At 41.9% G+C, this 14,703-nt stretch overlaps 2 protein-coding genes across 5 annotated transcripts in view; one reads left to right on the top strand and one right to left on the bottom strand.

The window, feature by feature from the left end:
* gabbr2 (gamma-aminobutyric acid (GABA) B receptor, 2) overlaps positions 1 to 14,703 on the bottom strand; it is a 185,509-nt gene that overhangs the window by 156,725 nt on the left and 14,081 nt on the right. Inside the window, exon 1 of one of the 4 annotated variants that reach the window (XM_085791841.1) lies at positions 1,402 to 1,478. The exons of the other annotated variants lie outside the window; for them this stretch is intronic. Within the exon in view, the coding sequence (XP_085647967.1) occupies positions 1,402 to 1,443 (42 nt within the window). The 5' untranslated portion in view covers positions 1,444 to 1,478. Of the gene's footprint in view, positions 1 to 1,401; positions 1,479 to 14,703 lie in introns of those variants that run through there. 4 annotated transcript variants of the gene reach the window in all.
* On the top strand, positions 3,411 to 7,989 carry LOC146978823 (hemopexin-like). The gene is made up of 10 exons (XM_085791838.1): positions 3,411 to 3,462; positions 5,422 to 5,450; positions 5,560 to 5,637; positions 5,762 to 5,901; positions 6,018 to 6,171; positions 6,284 to 6,496; positions 6,621 to 6,716; positions 6,973 to 7,103; positions 7,198 to 7,345; positions 7,470 to 7,989. The coding sequence occupies exons 1-10, from the start codon at positions 3,416 to 3,418 to the stop codon at positions 7,697 to 7,699; spliced, it is 1,266 nt and encodes a 421-aa protein (XP_085647964.1). The 5' UTR covers positions 3,411 to 3,415; the 3' UTR covers positions 7,700 to 7,989.

The raw sequence follows: 14,703 nt of genomic DNA, 5'->3' as shown, positions 1-14,703 counted from the left end.
GAGAATAGCAAACATATCTGCTTGCTTTATCTAAACCAACTTTTTGTTAAATAGCTAGAAAAAAAAGCTAATGCTAAATGATACATGGCTAAAAATGAATAAACACCTCTTATCAACTGGTGAATGCCCTACCATCCTTACAGTACAATGAAGCATGGCGGTGGTGGCATTAGCTACGTGAGACTGTTCTTAAAGAGTGAGTCAGGACCAGGTCTTTGGTTGAAGGAACGATGGATGCAGCCGAACACAAAAGAGGTCTTTGACAAAAACCTTCTCCGGAGTGCACATGACCTCAGACTAGGGATGATTCATTTTCAGCAATAAAGTGACCCAGTGCACATAACAAAACAATATAGTGCAGCTTCGAGTCCATCAATGGTCTTTTAATACATTTGTGAGGAAAAGGGAATAATCTGTTTGTCCCTGTAGGTTATTGTATGCATGCATATAAAGTACATTGAGTATGTATGCATCTCTTTCTTTCTCCGAGTGTGCTAGTACACACACTCTGTAGCAAACACAGAGTGTGTGCTACTAGTCTGATTGTTAGTGGCAGATCTATCTCTCTGCATTTAATTTTTTCCCTTTGATAAAGCCTGGGGAAGAAGCAGCCATCCTGCTCACCCAGCCCCCACGCCCACAGTTCCCGGTGGGTGGTGTTTTCCTCGCCCGCCTGCCGCTCGCCCACTACTGTGCCAAGCGCGACATGTGACAAGAGCAGCACATGGCCTCCCAGCTCCCCTATTCCTCCGCTCCATTCCTCTGCAGGCCTGCACCCCCCCCCTTCCAGACTGTCTGAGAACACCCCGTTACAAGATTGGCACACTTGTCAGGTTCCTTCTCGCTCCCCAGCCAGCAACCCCAAATGACTATCTCGGAGGCGAGCGCATGCCTACATCATCCACACATACGGCACATGTAGACAGATATCTGTGCAATTAAAGTCACATACTGTAATACCCCACACACGACAGTGCAGGTACATGAGCATAAAGCCATGTGCTAGGTCTGTGCAGATCAAACTGTTCACAGATGCAGGGATGTTGTGCCTCTGTCTGACTTTTCATTGCACACACCTTTTTCCGGTGCTGCTCTCTTGTCATTAGAAAAGGGTAAACATGCCAGGTTGTGTTCGTACCAGTCAGATGCAGCCGTTGTACAATTCTAGCTGTGCTGCTGTCCTCCCCTTTCCAAAATCCTCTTTTCTCAAAACCTTTTTGCATCTTTTCCTCTCTCTCCGAGCCACATCCCTCCTCTTCTTCTCGTCACTTTTCACCACAATCTAACCTTTATTCGTCCACTAAATGATTCAACTGCAGTCTCATAAAGATGTTGCCAGTTCTCTTTTGACTATTCACACACAGAACAATTGTGTATATCATCAACATATTCTTTGCATACCTGACAAAGAGGAAAAACTGTCCAGGGACCTTTGGGATGCATACCTCCATCGAACACAGGGATTATGATGTGACGGATGGAATCTATGTGTAAATAAAACATAATTTCCTTGGTGAGTTGTGCGGGATCTGAGCATTGAAGACATTCGGTCTCCAGTGTCTAACCAGCTGCGTTAATATTTCAATTACCCTCATGAATAAATGAATTAAATAGGCACTAACATTATTCTTGGTCTGCCTTTGTTGTGGTGGGAGGAAGATGTGACAAGACTCTACAGCCAAAACCTTCTTTTGTAACACTTTCATAGACTGGAAAGCTGTAGTTCCACAGTGAGATATGTAAGAGAATATTCTTCCCTGAATTAGCAGTTCAGTTTTTTATTATGTATTAAAACACCAATAATGTAGATTTCTGTAGAAGCCCAGTAACCACTGATGCAGTCGGTGATGTATTTCACAAGCTAGGACTATTGAAATATATTTTCACTTGACATCACTTCACAGCGATTCTTTGTTGACTTTTTAGGTAATACATATGAACTCTGATTTTAAGGGCAAACCATGACTGATCAATTGAGTCAACAGAAGAGCTAGACAGAAATCATTGGCTACTGTATGACCACAAATAGGGTAAAGGTAGTTGTAAAGAATTTTTACTTTAACTATGTTTGTTAAAACAAAAAAATGCAGACAATCAAAAAATCTGGGAAAGCAGCTCTCAAATTTGGAAAACTATGAATATTACATCAACTGTGTTTTCAGGTAATTATAGTGCAGCTGTCTGGTAATTATCGGGAGGATATCATATTATATGTTACATCCAATATCACTGCTTTTAAAAACCCTGCCTTTGTTAGCCTCTCCCTACAATTCCTAATTTTCCTGCTCCCTCTTCTAGTATTACTGCTGCTGCTCCTCTCAGCTTCGCCTCCATAAATTCTAGCTTGCAATGCTTCTGCCATCTGTCACAGCTTATTCTGTGCAGCATCACAGAGTAGCAGACCTTCCTTCTTCAGACGTCGCTGACATTTACATTTGCCCTCTATCAAAGAAAGAAAGAAGAATGGTCATGACCCCCTGGTCCCCTTGCCATCGTTGTCACACATTCTGCCTTGAGGAACAACTGAGCTAACACTGATTCCCCCATCAATGCAACACCACGGACAGCGTGAGTGGGTGAGAGGAACATGCAGGCACTATAACTTAATGCAGAAATGTTTTAAACAATGTTATATCCATCGTGATTATAGAGTGTGTGTTTTTTTTTCACTTTAAACCGTTTCTCCAGCAATCTCCCACATAAATTCTTAATGGGCCTAAAATAGATGATAATGAGAAGAGCCACTGAAAGGAGCCAAATAACAGCACAGTTTCAGAAACTCACAGAACAGGCAATGATGGGATGGAAGACCTGTTCCTGAAAATGTGATTCCTGTGAGCTGAAGAAACCGGCATGAAGGCCTTGTAGAAATCAATAGAAGCTCCCCTGTGTGTAAGAGCAAGTCAACAGAGCAGAGAGCAGGGGCATACAGATAATATTTATGTAGAGGGAGGCCGCCAACGACCGCCAGGGACCATGTATAATTCTTATTCATATATCTTGAAAGCAGTTATCTAGTAAATATGAGGGATGCTCATTTATTTAATAAGACTACATCCACCAACAGGTCAGCGCTGGAGAATCGTTTACTTTAAATATTTATGCACACAGGACGACTGTGTGTCTTGTTCTTTTTTAAGTTCAGAGGATGTCTCTGAACTAGCTTTGAATACAGTCCATAGGACATGGTATCATGTGAGGACAATATTTGATTTTCATGGTTAACATAGGGCTTTCTCAACTCTATGAATCTCTGCCACCCCAGGACTAATTTTCCAGGTAGCTGGTTAGAGCAACTGGAAAATGTCAAACATTGGTTAACCCAGTAAGTCTCCACATTGTCTACTCCTCCTCCCCAAGTTACTCAACATGACCAAGCCCACGCAAACTGGACATGATAACATGACAACTCGCCATGAAGCTGCTCGTCCTGTCTCTCTGCCTGGCCCTGGCATGGGCTCAGTAAGTAGTTAAAGCTACAACACTCCTGCAGTTTTTACACGTTTTTAAATATTGTTTTTTTTGTTTTTTTGTCAGCTGCTTGTCTAACATTTTGTCTAACTGTGGAGAGATTTAAAACTTTTGCTTATCTTATATAATCAAACACAGTCAACATGTTATGTCACTGTGGGCTACCAATACAGTCTAAAGTGCATATTTGAGAATTCAGTACTGCATCATCATACATACATCATTAACTGAACTCTGTAAACAGTAGACATGACATGATTTCCACTGTAAGTGGATATTGTTCAACAGTTATAGGAGTGATTTTAGTGCATGTACAACCACAAAAAGTAAAATAATTGGTTAAGCAACCAGTAGACGCTCCAACTATTCTAGATAGCTTTATTCTAACCCTAATGCTAACCCCTAATGATGCAGCCTTTAAAAAGAATAGACGCTAGGACTAATGCTGAGGAGAGGATTTATGGTTTTAAAGAATGGTTTAATAAAGATGCTTGAACATTTTATGTGGTGCCTTTTCAAGAGTAATTGCATTTTCAAATTCTGAGCTGAGCTGATTAAAGTTCTTTTTTTCCACTTTTGTTTGGTTGCTGTGTATGAATGCACCTTAAATCAATTTCAATTTCAATTTCAATTTATTTAGGATAGCCCCTTGAGATGCAGCATCTCGTTTTCGAGGGGGTCCCCACATACAAAAATAACACAAAGACATACTACTACAAAGATACACAACAGACACAAAGCACACTGCTCTCCCACTTCAACAGCCCCCCAAACCCAACCCACCTTATCCCAGGCTCACAAGAAGTTGGATTACAAATACATACTGCATATGCACGCGTACCTACATACAAATGTAACTGTAAATGTAGGTGTAAGTGCTCACATACACGTAAGCATATGCACATAAGCAAATACACATAACAATACAACATCATACTCACAATGCAACATCAGGAGCAACAGAGTGCCACTGCATCAGAAACATGAGCAGCTTGTTCTTAAGTGGGAAAATACATTTGTTCTAAAGATAGGAGGTGATGGACTTTAACACGGGAGGTAAATTGTTCCAATCGGATGGAGCTTTGTACTTGAATGACCTGCGGCCTATTTCTTTATGAATTTTGGGCACTGTGAAAAATGGATTTGCCATATGTCTGAGAGGATAAGGAGATGTATAAAGGACCAGTAACTGTTTTAAGTATGGTGGAACATCTAAGTGGATACATTTATAAAGAAACAATAACCAGTGAAACTGACGCCTGGGTTTCGGATGAAGCCACTTGAGGGCATCATACATAAGGCAGTGGTGGGTTCTAAATGGACATCTCAAGACAAAACTGCATAGAGAGTTATTTAAAATACTGAGAGGTTGAGGGTAGAATCAGTGGTGTTTTGATAGACAATATCAGCATAATCAAGTAGAGGAAGTATCAATTGAGTAATAATTCTTTTCCTGACTTGAAATGAAAAACAGTTAATAGATCGGTAAAGAGAACCCAGGTGGCCATAGATTATTTTGCAAACATAATCAATATGTGGTTTAAAGGTGAGCTCAGGGTCCAGCCAGAGTCTGAGGTATTGAAATACATTACATCTCTCTACTGGAGCTCCATCACAGAAATGAATATGCAGTTCAGGTGAGTATAATAAACTATGTCTTGTGCCAAAGACCATAGGCCAAAGACAGGATTTGAATGATAGATAACAGTGCCATCGGCATAAAGATGAGCATGGCAGGTTGAACACAATTGACGAAGATCATTAATGAAAATGGAAAAAAGGAGTGGACCTAAAATAGAACCTTGTGGAACACCCGTTTCAACTAACATTTGGCTAGATTGACAGTCATTAACATATACATATTGATGCCTGTTATCCTAAAATGTGTAACAACCTCACCCTCCGAAATGAGAATAATTAAAAATATTTTCTCTGTTTCTGTTCATCCAGAACAAGACCAGGGTCAGGACCAGATCCTGGTGAGCTAATTGAAAACATTCAATAATCATTCTCATTTTGATGTTTCTCATCATTAATGTTAACACTTAACATTTCTTTCCTATTTCACCTGCCCATGATATTCTGTAGCTATCTATAACCGTTGTGAGGGCATTGAGATGGACGCTGTTGCTGTGAATGAAGAGGGACTACCATACTTTTTCAAAGGTTAGTTGCTACACTTAGAGGATTTGTGGTAATTTACTATATAACATCGTGTGTCATTTCACATTCACTAAGCAATGCTTCCTGTGAACTCACTCCATGCTCTGGTGTCCATACTTACTGTCAGATGACCATGTGCTCAAGGGCCTATATATCCATCCTGAGGAGACAAAATGGACCTTCGCTGAGCTTGGCCGCGTAGATGCTGCTTTCAGCATGCACAAGGAGGACAAACAAGCTGACCATGACCATATGTTCTTCTTCTTTGTACGGTCCCGTCTTTGGTTGTGCAAACACACAGTACCACTCTCACCATGCACAAACCCACAGTGGACAGTTATTTATACCAATCTGTATTTTTAACTGGTGGTACTTTGATGAAGGACACCAAAGTCTTCAACTACGACAAGTCCAAGCTGGAGGAGGGCTACCCCAAGGACATCTCTGAGGTCTTCCCTGGCATCCCTGACAACCTTGATGCTGCTGTGGAGTGCCCCAAGCCAGATTGCAATGAAGACTCCGTTATCTTCTTCAAGGGTTAGTCCACATTTTTGTTCTCCTCATTGTGAAAAAAGAAAAATGACTTTTCTGAATGCTCAGAGTCTTGAAACACATCTCTAACATAATGGCTCATTATGGCTCTTTGTAGGAGACAACATCTACCAGTACAATGTCAAAACCAAGGCTGTGGATGAGAAAGAGTTCAAGTCCATGCCAAACTGTACATCTGCCCTCCGTTTCAATGACCATTACTACTGCTTCCATGGACACACGTTCTCTAGGTTTGACCCTAAGACTGGTGAGGTGCCCAGCAGTTATCCCAAGGAGGCACGTGACTACTTCATGAGATGTGACAAATTCAGTAAGTGAAAATCATATCTTCATAAGATATTGACTGGGATATGTAGGAATCAATGGTGGCCCGGACAAATGTGGAGAATATTTATTTATATAATTGAGTAACTTCATGCTTCTCCACCATGTAGGGGATGGGAGCGACCATGTGGAGAGAGAGCGCTGCAGCCATGTTCCCATTGATGCCATCGCATCTGACAACGCTGGAAACATGTTTGCCTTCAGAGGTGAGATCGGCTAATTTAGCATTTACAGCCATCCGGCTCTCCCTCCAAACTCTCCATGGCGGAAACAGTTACAACGCGCAAAACCCTCATTGAATTACTGCACTTTGCACATAATTGTCATTTAGGCAAATACAGTAGATCACCCACAAAACGTACGCTAATCAATCATTCAAAGTTTTGCAACAAGCATGCAATTCAGTACTCTTCATTTAGGATCTTAGTCAGTCAGGTCCTAAGTGTTCATCTTGTTTTGCAGCCAATCACTTCCTGCATAGAGATGCTGGTAATGGCACATGGAAGGCTGACACCATCAATAGCACCTTCAAGGAGCTGGACGATGGCCCGGGCACTGCCTTCATCTATGACAATAAACTTTACATTGAGGGGGTAAACTAAAGAAGACACACACACACACACAGAGATCCTGTCGTCTTTTCTTCCTCTACGCTTAAATCACATGACTTTCTTCTGTCCACCTCAGTTTAACAACGTACACGCTTACCAAGTTGCTGAGCCCCACACCCACCTGGACACCTACCCTATGTCTCGTTATGATGAGCTGGGCTACCCTGGCACCTGTGATGCTTTTTTTGTCTGTGAGGATCATCACATCGCTTACTGTATCAGGGGTAAGGGCACAATCGAGGGTCAACATTAGCAAGCATTAGCGTGGGTTAATCTGTCATCCTTCTGGAGATCTCCACAACTTAATACATCATCCACTCATGTGTCTTCCTACCTCCTGTCCTCCAGGTAATACGATCACTGATGTGGATCTGAGGGCCAGCCCCCGCGTTGCAGGCAAAGCGCGTACAACGGACACGTTCAGAAGGGTTGACGCTGCCATGTGTGATGCTACAGGAGTCAAAGTGCTCATTGACAGCTACTTTTACCACTTTGCAAGCCCCATGGAGATGGTAGCTGCCAAGGCCCTGCCTGAGAAGCACATAATATCCCGGGAGCTTTTCGGCTGCGATCACTAAGAGGCTCGCTCAACAGAACGTCACATACAACAGAGGAAACGTACAGGAGGTCCTTAGTTACCAGTCGCCAAGCAGACGCATGCAATATTTCACACTAGTGGTTTCTCGTCTGTGTTTAACCTCAAAATAACCTGCTATCTGTCGTAAATCTCTCTGGAAGGGTTTTCTCTATTCATAACCAAGCTCACTGGTCCTCCATGTAAAAAGTGCTACTCAAGAGTTTAAGGGTCATCCATGTTTGTCTGTGATTTCATGTTGTGCAGTGTTGTAAAATTGTATTTTACATATAAATAAACTCATAAACTAAAAAATGTGCCTATTGCTGCACCTTTTTAAAAAAAAAATTTAAACATTTATTTTTAACAATAATTATTTTGTTGCATTTATTGAGATTCATAAAGAAATACTGACTCATTTTGTTTCATGGTTATATTTCACACATTTCCTGTGTCTTTTTGACTGAACAAATTCACTAATTTCCTAAATATCACACACAATGAGGCCAACCCACTATTCTCTGTTAATGTACACGTGCAGTGTGTAGGCCAGGTCCACGATTCTGGTCTACCTTTGATCATTCAAGATTATGATTTTTGGTGTGGACCGACTGTGACGCTCTGTGATCACAGCTACAGCACTCCGTGGGACACATCATGTGCATCCGTGTCATTAGTTGTGTTTGTGTTAATCCAGTCAACAGCACCCATGACGGATGTCTCCAGCACATACAATTAACAGGTTTACCAACCTCATGAATAAATGCACAGCCGTGTGTACACTGCCAACTCTAATTGATGTCCCCTTTTCACACCATTTGCATACATTAGACAGTACTGCATTGCCAAAGGACCCTTTAAACATTTGTCTGCCAAGGCCGAAAGGTGGTAACGTAACTACATCAACAGAGCCATGTAAAAATGGCTTAAAACATTTAAGTCTCATTTCTGTTTTTCTTTTCTGTTATCCCCCACAGGAGATCCTTATGGTTTTAATGGCTATGCTAATCGCTAATGTTCCACTAGAATACTAATAAGGGTAGTAATTAGTGTAACATGGGCTGTAGCTCAGCATGGACAAGAGTTGGTTTTTGCCTTTTGAAGAGCCTGTAAAATGGAACTAAATCGCTGGCAGGGAGTGGACGTTTTAAAATTAGCATTTAGTTTTGTTTGGCAGATGCTTAATGCTAGCAAACTTTCAAACACTAAAAGCTACTGCAACTCCAAGAATGTCATAGTTAGCAGACCTTTTTTGTGTCCTTTCCATCAGATCAAAATTAGCTAACCTAACACCATGTTGGCCAATGGACAGCTTGTTTACAAAAACATCAGCACAGGGCTGTGATAGCTCTGTCTATGTGAATATAAACGTTGATATGAATACGCCTTGGAGTAATGTCCTCCATCTGCCCAGATGGCCCTTGGAATTATCTGCTTTACGTGGGATAATGAAATCTCACTCACTATCCAACTGCTTTCTATTGAATTACCGTGATAGGCATCCTTCCTTCTCACAGCTTGGGGTGTCATCTGCCCAACCAGCGTTCAGCACTCATTGGGCACATCCATCACAGACAACTGAGGCAATAAAAGCTCACGAGAGCCCAATAACCATCACAGTACAAAAAGCAGGAATGATACATGACAGGGATGTTCATGCCATACTGTAAAATGGGGGTCTCCTTCTAAACACAGGCTGCCATCTCAAAGACAAACTGCATGCCAGCTCAGGCTAGGGTATGCATTACCTTGGTGATTTAATTGCTTCATCTGTCTTGTACAGTGTGTTGAAGTGGTTGAATACAACTGTTGACATTCAGTCCCTAGACAGTCCTTTACCTTGGAATTTCAAACATAATGAAAGGGTTTAATAAAAGATTGCTGGCAGAGGAAGTAAGGGCCAGTATCTCTTGGCAGCAGTGGTGAAAACCCTGGAGCGCATTCCCCAAGCATCCCAGTGTGGCCATGAAACATCACATTATGGAAAAGGTGTGAGGTTTAAGGCAATGTGGTGAACACAAATCCAGTAAAAAATAGGATATAAAGAAAAGACTATTTAAAAATATGATTTAACTGACCGGATTTAAGCGAAGAAATTCAGCTGCAGTTGGATCTTTAACACTCTGCCAATTTTTAAGAAATGGCAAAAATGGGGGCATCAATTGTTCTTGGATGTTTCCCAAAAGGAAGAACAAAACAGGCATTCTGCCATCACCCTGTTTTTAGCCATGTAACCAATACACACAGGTGGGCAACGTGAACAGAGGAGCTGCTTTCTGGACAGACTGTTGAGCATTTGGACAGAAGACAGGAAATGCTACCTTTCAACATGTTAATTACATGACAACCCAGGATATCCAGATTTCACATCATTTCATTTTTAAAGCAAATAAATAATTTAATTAGTCAATGGAATAGACATTAAAATGTCTTAACAGGCTGTGTTTTCATGAGTACAAATCAGATAAAACTCCCAAGGTTTCATGTTTCAATGCTTAAAGTCTACTGCAGCTGTGATTATCAAAATCTCTCAAAGCGAGACAAGCTCAGAGGTTATGTCAAAACAAGTTTATGTCTAAATGTGATATTTGAAGTAAAAAATATCACATTAGTTCTCAAAGAGTACACCGTACATACCAGTTAAAATTGTTTTTTTTCTATCAGGGGGAAGAAGAAGACATACTGTAGGGCAGGTAGAGTGTGTCATGATGAACACCTTCATGTTTTTTGAAATGATGAGGGAAGAAGAGATCAAGATTGCCTCCTTCACTGTTCATTGTGAGGCCCTTTTGCCTCTTGAGTTTGTAATTTATTTGTGACATGTCAAATAAGTGATTGCATATTGCAAATATCAGTTTGCATGCTGCAAATTTAATGAAAAAGGCCCAAGAGCCCAAACTGACAGAGTTTTAATAACATGGCTCCAGACTGCTGATCAATGTGAAACCCCTGCATTCGTGTGTGTGTGTTTCTATCTCCATGAGGGCCGGTTTGGATTTTAGACGTGGGTAAATTAGACCAGTCATCAAAACTGTTTGAGGCTTGGTTGAAAATTAGGTGTCTAAGCTACATCATAACTAAAATGTTTTGATTTCAAAACAAAAACAATCTCAGAGCAGAGGAGTGTTTTAGCTCTGTATCAAAAATGCAATATCAAAATGCATATCACATGTCCATTCAGGAACAATGTAACGGGATTACAGTGGCCGACTGGCTACTCTGCAGTTGTTTGCTTACTGTAGTTGACATTCCTTTGCTTGGACTGATGATGAGGTGGAACTATTACTGAACATAATATGAGTATAGGGTGGTCAAGGTGCCATAAAAGACAGATAGGAGTCATCGTCAAGCAAATATGAAAACATGTTAAAGAGGTGACAGGAGGAGCATTATCCAGTCCAAAAATCACAGGACATGTTGTGACTGATTAGATTCAATCAGTAGACAACAGAATGCAATCCTGGAGCTTCAAACTAAAATGGAGCATTTCAAAGTTTCTGAAGCTGTTTGTATGTCAGGCTTACAGGTAGCATCACATGCGGTGGGTGAAGTTGGGTCCCAGTAGATTTAGTAAAGCAAGGCTTTGTGTGTGCGTGTGCGCGCTTATAGCGAGAAATTGACTGGTAAAAGAAAAAAGCAGGCCAAGTCATCAGTGTAGCCTCTTCTCCCCATAAAGACAGCAATAAAAGGCTCCTGCCTTACAGTAACAGTTCATTATTCAGACAGGCAGCTGCAGGTCTGTCCAATCAGGGCCCCACCCCATCTATCAGCCGCAGTCTGACAAGGACTCTGTAACACCAACTACTCTTTACAACTACAATTCCTGCTCCGTAACATGGTTTGTTCAGAGATGTATTAGAGAAAGCAACATGTAGAGCAGCTAAGAACGACAGTCACTGCTCAGTGTGCATCTGTATGTGTCATCATGGTGCAGAGGGAGAGAATGTGAATATGTAGTTAGGATTGGGGTTTGTTTGCCAAATGGAGTGGGGACTGTTCAAAACAGAATGCTACCCACTCCTGCATGTTACCGTTTTGGTTTTGTTTTATGTACTGACAAACACAATTCCACTGACACAACATAAGAAAGGACTATCCGGCTATGAAAACAAGCACGTGCACACACCCACAGACATACGTACATGCGCAAAGATTAGGACTGAGCCACAGCAGATAGAGCAAACGATCTCTTATCATCATTGCACAGGCTTTTGTGATTGCATGTGGCATGATTGCCTGCTCTGGATGGGCATGACAGATGTGTATACCGCTGCTACCGTGCATGGGCACTTAGAGAGTGTGGCAGGGAGTGTGTGTGTGTATTTGTGTGTAGGGTACATCTGTGATTCTACTGTCTGTTGTTATCGCTCTTGGCACACAATGGGCTCACCAACTGCTTTCTGCTAACAGGCCCCAGCAATCAGGGATGGAGAAGCTGTAGCCACTATGAGCGGGCAGCAAATGGACAAAGGTCTGATGTGTATCCAGAGACTGCTGGAGCAAAGAGCTGCAGCATGCCACATGGACACCTGCTGAGGCCCACTACCAGCAACAAATCACAACAGTTACACTTTCAGACAACCCTTGTACATACAGACATGTATGTAGTCAGTTAAAGCAGAGAAATACTGGAAAACACACAGAGGATTACAGTGTTTGACAACCGCAAAATCTAAATGGCACAAACCGTAAGAGGAAACGCAAAACTCAAACTGACAGTTTGTTACCTTACAGCTGGATGAGCACAAAAGCATGAGATATTGCTCAAGGGAGCTTTAATGTATTAAATCCAGCAGTCTATTTCTGTAAAATAATAACTGTGAAGGTTGAGCTTCCGACAGGTGCTCCACGAAGGTCCTTATCGGTGTGACTGAAACTGTATAATCGCTCCTCTAGTGGAGCATCTCTTTCTAGAAGAGGACAGAGGAGCAGCAATGACAATGACCTGTTCTGATAGGAAAAGCAAAGGCCAAGAGTGGCGAAGTGCATTATGGTCGGAACTGCTTCCTTCATTCTGCCTGATCCTTTAAAAGAGCTATAAAATCTGTGTATTAGTCTTACTATGGGTGAGACATTCTTAAATAATTCTAAAAGGGGTAATACAGTCACAAGTTGTCGTCATTGCAGTAGTCTACATCACACACAGTTCAGTTTTGCCTTTTCTTGTGAAACAGTGAGAAAGCCTTGACTACAGGTGGCCGCTGTGTACGCTGCTGGAACACTTCACCTAGCAGGAGAGTGAGGCTGTTGGTGAGTGACGATTACTCCTTTATATGTGTGCGGATGTGTGTATGAATGTACTGTACTGTATCTGAGCACAGAAAACGTTTTTAGTGACTGGCTGATAATTCTTATAAACAGAAAATATGTGTTAGTCATCATCTGTATCAGTCTGAGGTTAATTAAATTACCAAAAGGTCCAATTAGGTTTTCCACAGCCATTTTAGGAAGGGTAGCACCCTGGTGCCCTCTGTTGACCACTAGAATAGTTAGTTCTGTCTAGTCATGGCCCTGCTTACAAGTGATTCAGGGTTTTGTGTAAGTGAGTGTATGTGTGTGTGAGAGAGAGAAAGACTGGCATCAAATGTGTATTCACATAGCTGAATGTCATGGTGACAAAGAAAGAGACAAAGCAAGAAAGGTCATTATTCTATGTGGCACCTGCCCGAGTCTCCGCACATCCCAGCTGTGGCCATGACAGCCAGCCCATCCTCTGGGAATAAGTGTTAACTGCCACTCACCCCTGGGAACAGAATGCACACACATGCTACAGTCATACACATTGCGTGCTACCAGGATCACGTAATTGCAAAGGCACACACACACACACAAAGTCACCAGCCCTCAGTCAAACATGTACTGTACCATGTGTGTGGATGCATGCAAACACAAGCAAATAGTCTCTTCATAAGCATACTCATGCACTCCTTTTACACATGTGTATCCACGTGCACATAAGCACCCATCTCTTCACAAGAAGAAGCAGACAACGGTTGCCTTCTCTCTCTTTTTTTGGTCCAAGAATTACATGAGCTTTAATGTAATTACAGGACTGACAAGGACACACTCTCTCTGCTTATTGCTCTGTGCTGGGCCCCCTTATGAGCCACAGATAGGAACATGCACAGAGTATTTGTTCAATCTCTAATGACAACGGCACACCCTTTCCACAGTAATCCTTTCATTTCTGTCCACTCACAGGAGAGGGCCAGCGAGGCACAGAGGTGAATCTGTGTGTGTGTGTGTGTGTGTGTGTGTGTGTGTGTGTGTGTGTGTGTGTGTGTGTGTGGGATGGGAGAGTGAAAAAAGCAGACAGTGATGGAGAGAGGGGGGATGTAAAATTTTAAGGATTAAGGCATAATAATGGCTGACAAAGGCAATATTGAGTAGAAAACAAGTCATCCTTCAAAAAGGTCATCTGGAACAGCAACGCCTTGGTCACTCTGCTGTGCTAAAGGGTCAAAGGTCAAAACCCATTAGAACAGAAGCAATATTAAGACATTTGAAAACTATCTCACACCTACAACCTTTCTTTCCCCTTTGCCTGTCTCTCTCACTCAGACACATACACACAGCCTTTCAGTGATGGAAATTCTCCAGACATGTAACAGCAGGGCACCTCTCTTGGGGTTGGTAACCATAAGCACACAAACAGATATTCTCCTGTATCTTGTCTGCAGAAAAGGAGTTCAGTAAACAGACTGCAACATCACAAATATCATTATGAAAGAATCCTAATGCTCAAACCACATTTGGAAGTTGGAGGCAGTTATTTTTTCACTGGCTTGCTGTGAAACATGCTATAGCAGCAGATAAATGTTCACTGTGTTAATTGTCTGTGCAAATGGCTTGGCTGGGGATCAGTGGCAGCTTTATAGTTGCACCAGCAGAAGCAGACAGACAGACAGACTTAGTGTTGCACTCAACATGGCAGCAGCCATCTTGTCAGTATTTTTGGTAGCACTGAATAAAAATGGGGGATTTTCATCCTTATCCCAGCACCAGACT

Source organism: Trachurus japonicus, chromosome 11 (assembly GCF_045865225.1).
Source record: "Trachurus japonicus isolate A0001 chromosome 11, Traja_1.0".
NCBI classification, from domain to species: Eukaryota; Metazoa; Chordata; class Actinopteri; order Carangiformes; family Carangidae; genus Trachurus; species Trachurus japonicus.
The sequence above is the reverse complement of the archived record's forward strand: the minus strand, read 5'-3'. Positions and strand labels throughout refer to the sequence as shown.

Excerpts from the sequence above, each read along its gene's own strand:
- LOC146978823 (XM_085791838.1), top strand. The coding sequence starts at position 3,416 with ATGAAGCTGCTCGTCCTGTCTCTCTGCCTGGCCCTGGCATGGGCTCA. Across the intron at positions 3,463-5,421 it reads CTGGCCCTGGCATGGGCTCA|AACAAGACCAGGGTCAGGAC; the intron begins GTAAGTAGTTAA and ends CTGTTCATCCAG. Across the intron at positions 6,172-6,283 it reads CTCCGTTATCTTCTTCAAGG|GAGACAACATCTACCAGTAC; the intron begins GTTAGTCCACAT and ends GGCTCTTTGTAG.